This window comes from Corylus avellana, chromosome ca8 (genome assembly GCF_901000735.1).
Source record: "Corylus avellana chromosome ca8, CavTom2PMs-1.0".
Lineage (NCBI taxonomy): Eukaryota > Viridiplantae > Streptophyta > Magnoliopsida > Fagales > Betulaceae > Corylus > Corylus avellana.
Window position 1 is genome coordinate 18,386,552 of NC_081548.1, and position 10,064 is coordinate 18,396,615.

Below are 10,064 nucleotides of genomic sequence, written 5' to 3' on the forward strand. Positions count from 1 at the left end.
ATTATTGCGCAACAGTGAGATAAACAAATAGAGGGAGTTGTATGTTTTTGAAGGTTGAGAGGCCAAGTTTAGAGGTACCACCAACTTTTCAAAGACTATATATGTATTTGGCAGCATGCAAGGATGGTTTTAAGGCGGCTTGTAGGCTTGTTATAGGAGTTGATGGCTGTTTTTTAAAAGGACATTATAAAGGGAAACTTTTGACTGCTGTTGGAAGAGATCCAAATGACAAAATGTACCCATTGCAATGACTGTTGTTGAGGCTGAAACTAAGGACAGTTGGACCTGGTTTCTGGAGACTCTAGTGGCTGACCTTGGTCCAAATGGCTCGCATGGGTGGACATTCATATCTGACAGACAAAAGGTTTTTTATTATTTTTAATTTTTAATTTTTGCATAATAATGTTTTTAATTTGAATTCAAAAACATCTCTACATTAACATTATATTGTTTTATGAGAATTGCTACACTTACAAACACTCTTTACAAACAAACCTTACAAACTGACGTGGCAAAGGAAAAAGACAAAACAATTTTAGGACCAACTGCCCGTGATGGAATCCCCAAACTTGGCCTCCTCATGCTTTTCAATCTCCTTCATCCACAAACCAAAGTGAATCCTCTGCTTCTTGGACCCTCTCCTCTGATTCCAATTCTCATTCATGTCCTCCACGAACGCCTTGCTCCGAGGATGGGAAATTCACGTCAGTCTCCCAGGGAGCCCGATGCTTCGGCGAGTGGTCCTCCGGCAGCCAAGCCATCTCCCACGAGTCGTTCCATTGGTCGTCGGAATTTTTCGAGTTGCGGCCGGCAGACGAAGAAGACGGTTTGGGGCTTTGGGATTGTGGAAGAGAATCTCTGAAATTGGTTTGTAATTGAGGTGGACACTGCTATGCGTTTAAGGCTATGCATTTTTTTTTTTTACAGGGCTTGAGCTTGAAATGGAGGATCATTGGTTGGTTAATTGGTATGTAGAAGAAGAAATGGAGGATCACTGATTGAAATGGAGAAGAAGAAATGCGTTGAAGGCGGGTCTAGTCGAGACCCAGCGGGGTTAGGCCAGACCCACGCTGGGTTTAGTAGTTCAACGACAAGCACCCGCCACGCCGGTTCTGGGTTCCCTTTTTGGGAAAATCCAACAATCCAATGACCCATTTGGGATGAACTCATAAAAAAGAAGCCGAGGCATCCCAGGATTGCAACAATAGCCAAGAAGCTGCAACTTCTGATCTGAACTCCTCCCCGCGCTCCTCTCCATTGTTAATCCTTTTCACGGCAACTGCAGTGCCGTTGTTTAGGATCCCTTTGAAAACGGTTGCGGAAGCTCCTTGGACAGCTCGAGAAAGACACGAGAAACTATGATGAGAATGATGAGGGCAACCACTGTTGTAACAGCAACTATGTTTGCTTTTTTGTCCTCTATCAAAGCTTCATTGTTGTTGTTTCTAAGTAGAAACTTTCATTTATTTTGTGAAGGATTTTCATATGAAGGTAAGCCATTTCCAGACCCAGACGTGGGTCTGCCCGCGACCCAGCTGGTCTCTCACGGGCAGCTGGTCCCAAAATTATTTTGTCTTTTTCCTATGTAAAGAGTGTTTGTAAGTGTAGCAATTCTCTTGTTTTATTACATTAACATATTTCCTTGTCTTATTTTGTATGAAGGGGTTGATTCCAAGCTTTGAGGCAGTCATACCAAATTCTGACAACCGCATATGTGTAAGACATTTGTACGCCAACTTCAGAAGTGAGAGACACAAATGTTTACTGTTGAAGGACAGGTTATAGAGGGCAGCTGCTGCGTATACATTGCATGAATTCCAAAGGGAAATGGAGGAGTTGAAAAAGATGAGTGAACTTGCTTATGCTTACTTGGAGAAGGTTGACCCACATGGATGGGCTATGGCCTTTTTCGACACCGCCACAAAGTGTGACTGCTCATGAACAACATCTGTGAGTGCTTTAATTCGTATTTTATTAAAGCCCGAGACAAAAATATTATCACAATGTTGGAGATGATTAGGAAGAAACTAATGAGGCGGTACCAAATGAAGAGGGATGGAATAAGGACATATGTCCGAAACCGGTGCCTTAAGATATTGGAGAAGTTGGAAGAGTGTGGAAAGGCGGCTGGCGATTGCATTTCAACCTATGCTGAAGAGGGACAATTTGAGGTGGTGTGTAGGAATAAACAGTTTGTGGTTGATTTGACAAATTGAAAGCACTAAGATTTTTTCAACATTAGCTCTTATTCCTGAAACACCAAAAGGCCAGGAGAGAAGTTTGTTAGAGCTACCACATGAGCAAATTGAGGACATCAAGATAGAGAAGCTCCCTGAGTTTTCTTCCTACTTTATTCCAGTTCATGATTCTCCATCGGATGAGAAACTGTTTGAGAAAACTCAAAGTGGTCATCCCCGATCTATAGACATTCAGAAGCATCTTGCAATAGGAAGAATTCATTCCCTTTGGTGCAAGAGAAGAAAAGACTGGTGCTTCAAGTTTAAAGTGCCATAGTTTGGCTAAAGATGTTAAACTTAGCGCTCATGGGAGGCACCCCATAGTTTATCCTATTATCTTTCTATTTGTTTGTTTTTATGTTTGTCTTTAGTTTTGTTTTTGTTTCCCTTTTATTTGCTTTAGTGTTTTATTTTGTAGGGACAAGTGTGCTTCAGTTCAAGTTTGGAGGTGTACTATAAGCCATGCTACTCTAGACAAATTTGTCCATATCCCGGGTAAATTCTTTCCATGTTATAGACACATTAGGGACAATGTGTAATTTTAAGTTTGGGGGTATGGTAGACACTTTACACACACTTTGTCCCGGTTTTATTTTATTTTTATTTTTGTTGTTTATGACAAGAATATATATATATATATGGTCATGTTGTCTTAAAATTTTAGTTAATCTTGAAAATTGTGATTTGATTTCATTGGTGAGCTTAAAATTTTGAACATATGATCTGAAAATTGAGTTTTTCAATTTGGTTACTTGCTTATGACAGTTGAAAATTCACATGTTTGATGTGATCTTATACAAGTACATTAGCACATAATTTGTAGGGTATGACATGAAGACTGATGTGTGTGTTTCTATGTCTTGGATGAAACTTGATGATTTATTAGATGGATACTTTGGCATATATATATGTGATAAAAAAAAAACAAAAAAACAATGATCATTGATAAGCTTTTCACTAAGTAACTAGACATCTTACCTCAAAGCATTGATTGTTCACGTTAAAAGGTGAAGAATTTTGATTTGGTTAATGTCATGGTTAGTTTGGTTTCGTAGCCTTTTTGACTCGAGTTAGTAAGTCCTAGGGGTGTCTCTACACCTAATGCCCTAAAACCATCTGGTTTGGGAGCCATTGACTTAACACTCGTTACATGGGTCAATTAGAAAGCTTAAAGTAACCAAACATTGCACAACCTAAAGGAGAAGAAAAAGAAAAAAAAAAAAAAAAGAAGAGAAAAATATGCCATTGTTGTTCATTCTAATAGGGATTTCAGTGAATTTTAAGATATTGAGGCATTGCACATTGGAAATAATTGGAAGCTTCATATTTATGTGTTAGTTCACTTTACACTGTTTTCGAACTTGTGATGCCTTAGCATGTCTTTTGTAAGTAATTAAATTTTAAAATTCCAATTTATTGTGAAGATGAAGTTTATCTTTTTAAGCTTGCTAATGAGTCAAAATCATGGTTTTGAATGATATCTTAATTTTTGGATCACATGAACCCTTGCATAATGTTTGTTGGTAACATTCCTGGAAAACCCTCACAAGACTTCACTCCTCCTCTAGGGAATTCCTAGGGGTTTAAAAGGTTTGTTGCATATGCTAAATGCAATCGTATATCCCACGAAAAATGGATTTATCTTTTTTTTTTTTTTTTTTTTTTTTTTTTTTTTTTCATTTTGTTTTAGATTTGTATAGCTAAGGGACTAGCAATATGTAAGTTTGGGAGTGTGTAAAGTGCTAAAATATTCATATTTTAGCCCTTAAACTTATATGTGTTAATTCCTTAAATGTTGTTAATTTATGCAATTTTAGTTCTTTTATGTGTTTTTCATGCTTTTGTAGGCTTTTGGAAGAGAATGAAGTAAATCTTGAAGATTTGAGCTCAAAGAGAGAATTTGGGAAAAGTTGGAGTTCCTGGCAGTGCGCTCGATCGCAGATGAGTGCAGCCATGTGCAATTGTGCACACACTAGAAGAGTCTCAATCGCAGGCGTGCGATCGAGTGCATACGGGCTGCGATCGATCGCGCCGTGCACTGGAGAACAATGAACTGCGGCCAGAATGCCCTTTCCTTCCATATTAGGGTTTTCCAAGTCTCACTTGTAATAGGACTAAACCCTACGAATTTTCTAGATTTACCAATGTAACAAGAGCTTCTAAAGCCTTATAAATAGACCTCTAAACCTTGAGAATAATCATCCTGTAATAGACACAACTTTGGAGAGAGGAATTGGAGGCTACTTTTAGGAGCGGTTTTCAGTTCTTTCTTTCCCTTTTCTTTTTAGTTTTATTTTAATTATGTGTAACTAACTCTTAAGGAGAGCTAGATTGAAGTACTAATTATGTTTATTTAATATTTCAATATTGGCGCCTTTGTGATAATCATATTGCGTTGCTTAACTTGATTAATTCATGTTTTTTTGAATTCCTCATATGTATGTGATTGGCCATTATATGCATGTGGTATGGACTAGTTAATTAAATCAATTTGGATGATCGAATCCTGGATTTAATAAGAGTAACAAAAGAAATCCACACCGGGTTCTTGGGTTAATCAACATGGAGAACTGGGAGTAGACACCCATGCCCTAGGCCTCATGTGTTTATCGATTTTCACAGATTTATGCTTTCTTAAAGAACGTCTTAGTAGACACTCATGCTAAATCCTTTAAGAAAGAAAAAAATTAGAGTAGATACCCATACCTAATTCGTTGTTTAGATAAATCAATAGCTTAAGGAGTAGGTACACCCATACCCTTAGGTTGGCAAATATTAAGTATTCATAATATGATTGGATCATTGGCATATTGTTATATTATCTAAGTATGATTAGTGGTGAATATCAAAGCCCTGCTTTTACCTTTTCATTTATCTTTATATTTTTTTATTTCCTTTTCACAATATCAATTTAGTAACAATTTGATATTTTTTAATCAATTATAAATAAAATTAACAATCCTTGTGGGATCGATCTCGTATTTGCTGCACTATACTATCGTTTGATCTTGTGCACATGCAAGTAAAGCGTACCAAGTATTTGCCTATTAATGTAGGTGGGTATTTGGCATAACATTAATTAGATAATCAATAGTTCTCAAGAGGTAGCTCAATCGACTAGGAACCACGCTTCATGAAGCGATGGTTTCTAATTCGAATCCCTCCTCCCCCCTCTTGTGTAGACATGCCAAAAAAAAAAGAAAAAAGATAATAAATAGACTTATATATATATACATATCTATTCATTCCTTCTACAAGAGATATATGCATAAAATTAAAACATATATATGGATCTTCAGCTCTTGAGGTATGTGCCCCGAGGTAATTTTCCTTACATTGTATCTTTATTTGCATTTTTTTGTGCGTGTGGATATATGTTTTTTTTGTTAAAGAGGAGAAATTAATAAAAAAAAAAAAAAAAAAAAAAATGAAGAATTTTTTTTTCTTTTCAATAATTGGATGATCTTGAGTAGTTCTCCCTATGATCAATACCAGGTGAAGGCTCGATGACATTAGGGCATGCTAGGGCATGTACCCTAGGTTTACTTATCTCAATGCCAAGTGAAGAGGGATCTTTCTGGTCAAAATGTTTTGCCATTGCAAGCAATTTGCACCAAAAGGAGCTCTCGTGAGTATTGCTGGTGCTCAAAGTAGGCCAATGTGAGAGAAGGAACTTGAACAAATAAACCAGGAGTGAAGAGGTGGAAGCCACTGCTGTGATGATGAAGAGGCCCCCGAAACTGTACAAACCAAGACTAGGGCTATGTGAAGAGATTGTTGCCCCTTGATCTTCACAATGAGTTTTACTTGAAAAGTACTTCTCCTCAATTCCTCGAAATTTGTCTTTATCTTCGGTCACATTCAAGATTGCCCTTGAAATGTAAGGAACTAAAGGAGATCCTTGTGGGAAGGCCTGAACATACACACACGGGAAACACAATATATAATATCATTTCAAAGAAATAGAAAAATATATAGATTTATGATCATAAGAATTATATTATGTTTAGATCCAATCACCAAATTGTATAATCATAACCATCAAAAAATTCATAGTCATAATCTGACTGCTCCAAGCTTCGATGCTTTGTATACATGCTAAATGTCAAGTCCACCATCAAGGCGCCCTATGGACTATACCACGCACACACACGTCTAGTGGTTAAGGTTGTATTAGAGCATACACACAAGTGCATATACCGAAACAAACTTAATGTCTACAAAAATTTGTTTATTTTATAGCATTCTTTTAAAGTTTAAGAGAGAGAGAGAGAGAGACTCACAAAGCCAAATCCATCGGTTTTGTAGGTGGGTCCAACCATTGTGTACTTAGAGCAGTGCTTTGCAAGAAAGAGCTTAATGTAAGGGATTTCATCAAAAATAGCTGCAACCCTTTCTCTTGACAGTGCTTCATGATACTCCTCAGGAGTTATATAAGCCTTCAACTTGGACTCATGGAAATTCAACTGTTTTGTTAGAAGCTCTTTAACAAAGGAATCCTGTTGATAGCCAACAAAATATCCCCTCTTTTTTATCTCTTTTACATCAACAAATGTAGGCTGCAATCTCTGTACCGTTAACATTGAGGTTAAGCTTGCTGCATAACTTTGTGTCAGGATGAGTACCACGAAAAACCATATGATCATCACAAATCTTGACCAATTGTTTACCACTTTCTCCCCTGGTAACCATTAAAACATTAAAATGTTTTCAATTATTATTATCATCAAATTGAATAATGAAAGGCAAAATCTTTGATGGGGTTGAAGAAAGTTTACTGTGAGCAAAGACTAGTGTAGAGAAGGAGAACCAGAATATGGTGCCAAGTTGCTGCTCTGGGGGGCCTCTAAACTCACCGTTTATACGGTGTTCAAGAACCCATATCACTAAACCTGTAAAGACGAATGCTGCAGAGGTTGCTAACCAAAGATCCAAGCTTAGGGGCTTCAAGAAAATCCAAAAGTTGTTCCTCTCATTATCTTTCATTAAAACCACCATTGACACGCCTGATTCTGAATATGGCAAAGTAAAATCAACATATGTGGAGCGATTTGCCACAATTGTTGTGTCTCCAACCACAGCATCATACTTCTGCATTTTGACAGGTGGTGGTCGATCATCAATTTATGAATTTTGACAAAAAAACAAAAAAATTGAAAGGTGTTCAATTTGATACCATGTTAAATCACCACTAATTTCAAGTTGCTTTTGAGATTAATGGTGATTTAACATGCTATCAAAGCTAAAGGTGATGCGTTTGAAATTTAACTCTATCATTCACCTTTCATCAATTCAATTAAACATTTTAAGTATTGGGCATCACTAGCTTTTTAAGAGGAAGTTTGAGCGACATACATGTGAGGTGGGTGTTAAACTAGTATTGATTAATTAAATGATTAAATTTACTTTTTCTAATAAGCTTAAACTTTTGAATTAAATAATAATAATAATAATAATAATAATACTATTAAATATATACATATAACCACATCTTATATTACAACACTAATTAATTGACACAAGTTTTTATCACAAAAAAAAGAAAGAAAAAGCATACCTTGAGTTTAATTTGGTAAAGAAGCGTATTGTAGGCCCTATCCTTGTTCACAAAGGGAACAAACTCATAAGGAAGAGGGAATGGTAATGCATCTAGTACAGCAAGGAACACGTCATGGGAGAACCCTGATACTGTAGGTTTATCAGTACGATTATGCCGTTCCACTTTCAGAAATTCAAAAAAACCTCGTCTCACCGGAACTCCGATCCTCAGCTTTGTTGGCTGATCTGTCGTGTCTCCTGGCCAAATAGGCTGCTTAAGTAATTTAGCCTTTAAAATTGGGCGTGCCACTTCACCAGTATCATTCAATTCTTGTGAAAGCCCTCTCTGCAATTGTGGTGTCCAGTATCCAATAACTCTCTCGGATTTTCCTATGATATTGATTATTTCAAAGGCTGAAGGTTCCAACTGCCTTTTGACTAAATGGAAATTCCCACTAAGGCCTTGAAATTTGGTAATTTGAATTGTATTACGGAGCGTTGGACCCATTTCAGAAATGCCTAAAGCTGCAAGATCAACATTACTTTGGGAAGCATTTTGCTTCAAGAACTTGGAACGCACAATGCCAGCCTTCTCCACTGCCATAGCCAAAGCCCAAACTGTATCATATGCCCACAATCCAAAGAGGTTTAGTCCAGTACTCTTATTGTTTTGTTTGCTTGATGTTAAATTTCTTTTCAATCTTCTTTTGAAATCTTCCAATTTTTCTGACTTGGGTATGTGTGGCCGAAGTCCCAATACGCCTGTTAGAATATAAATTAAATAATTAAATTAATAATTTTTTATCAATTTAAGAATTTGGAATAATTGTTGATTTAATGTGGTATCAGAAAAAATGTTGTCTCTAAAAAAAGGACAAAGATTTTGAACATTTTCTTCATCATTCACCTCCCAAGAAAAAGTATTAGAATGTAAATTAAATTATTAAATTAAGGGTAAACTTCACTTAACCCCTAAATTGTCACTCATTTTGCAATGTCCCACATAAAGTTTAAAATCTCTCAATTTAGTGTATCGAACTTTTAATTTTCTTCAATGTTTTCCCTCTGTTAAGATTTGCCATTAAATCCTAACAAAATTCCCAAAATACCCCCTTCTTTTTTGGCAAAAATACTTCAAATTTGTGCAAAAATTGAGGCATTGATATTTTTGTAAATACCGTTAAATTCAAACCAACACCTTAATCTTTGCATTTTTTTTTCTTTTTTTTTTTTCTTTTTTCCTAAAACAAATGGGGATATTTTGGGAATTTCAACACCCCTCAATTAGGAGTTAACCAAAAATCATAAGGGTTGGTGATATTGAAAACAATTGAAATATGGATACCCTAAATTGAGAGATATTGAACTTTAAGAAGACATCGTAAAAGTTGTGACAATTTAGGTGGGTTAAGTGAAATTTTTCCTTAAATTAATTAACTATTTCCTATCACTTAAGCTTACAAGATAAACGGTGATCTAACAATACCTTGCATTGAGTACATGACCTTTGAGCCCATAGGATCTAGCAAAGATGATAACCCTGCCGTGGTGATCCATCCATACCCTTCCTTCATCATTCCTGCATTGTTTGCTTGTACAAAGAGCTTGGAGCCAAGTGAAGCAGTCATGTGCACAATGAATATTCTTGTACGAGATTTTTGTTTTAACATGTTAAGCTCCTTACTGATTTCCCTAGTGCTAGAAGATGAAGGAATGACACTTCTGTAAGGCACCCGAACGTCAATGTCTTGGAAAGCATCTAGCAAATATGGAATTAAGCCATTGCCATATTCTGTGTCTTCATAAATCGGGACAATTTCCCGCCAACCGTAGGCTTCGACAATGTCTGCTATGGCTTTCACCTGTGCGCGGTCATCTTGTGCTGTGCGAATGAAAAGCGGGTTTTGGGATGGAGAAAGACAGGGGCTTGTGGCTGAGAAGGAAATGATGGGAACTCGAGCTTTTCTTCCGAGTTGAATCACAAACTTAGCTTGTGCTGACGTTTGAGGTCCTATGATGGCCTGCACTTCTTCATTCTTGATTAAATCCAGTGCTGGAGATTGAAATTTTACTGGAGATGGTCAATAACAATAATAACAACTGTTAGATAATATTATATTATTATTATTTACTTTCTTTGGTATTCTAGGGTTACTAGGTTTACCTTTCCTTATTCTACTAGGTCTGTATTATTCCTTTCCTTATTCTACTAGGTCTGTATTATTCGCCTATATATAGGCCTCTTCTGTACATTATATTTAGTGATTCAATATACAACCTTATTCTCAA

At 36.5% G+C, this 10,064-nt stretch overlaps 1 protein-coding gene across 1 annotated transcript in view; it reads right to left on the bottom strand.

Annotated features, from left to right (window-relative positions):
* Positions 1–5,486: 5,486 nt before the first annotated feature.
* Positions 5,487–10,064, bottom strand: part of LOC132190974 (glutamate receptor 2.8-like) — a 5,766-nt gene continuing 1,188 nt past the window's right edge. The window contains exons 3-7 of the mRNA XM_059605999.1: positions 9,262–9,846; positions 7,795–8,537; positions 7,016–7,328; positions 6,521–6,918; positions 5,487–6,150 (exon numbers count right to left, since the gene is read on the bottom strand). Coding sequence (XP_059461982.1) covers positions 5,686–6,150; positions 6,521–6,918; positions 7,016–7,328; positions 7,795–8,537; positions 9,262–9,846 — 2,504 coding nt within the window. The 3' untranslated portion in view covers positions 5,487–5,685. The remainder of the gene's footprint in view (positions 6,151–6,520; positions 6,919–7,015; positions 7,329–7,794; positions 8,538–9,261; positions 9,847–10,064) is intronic.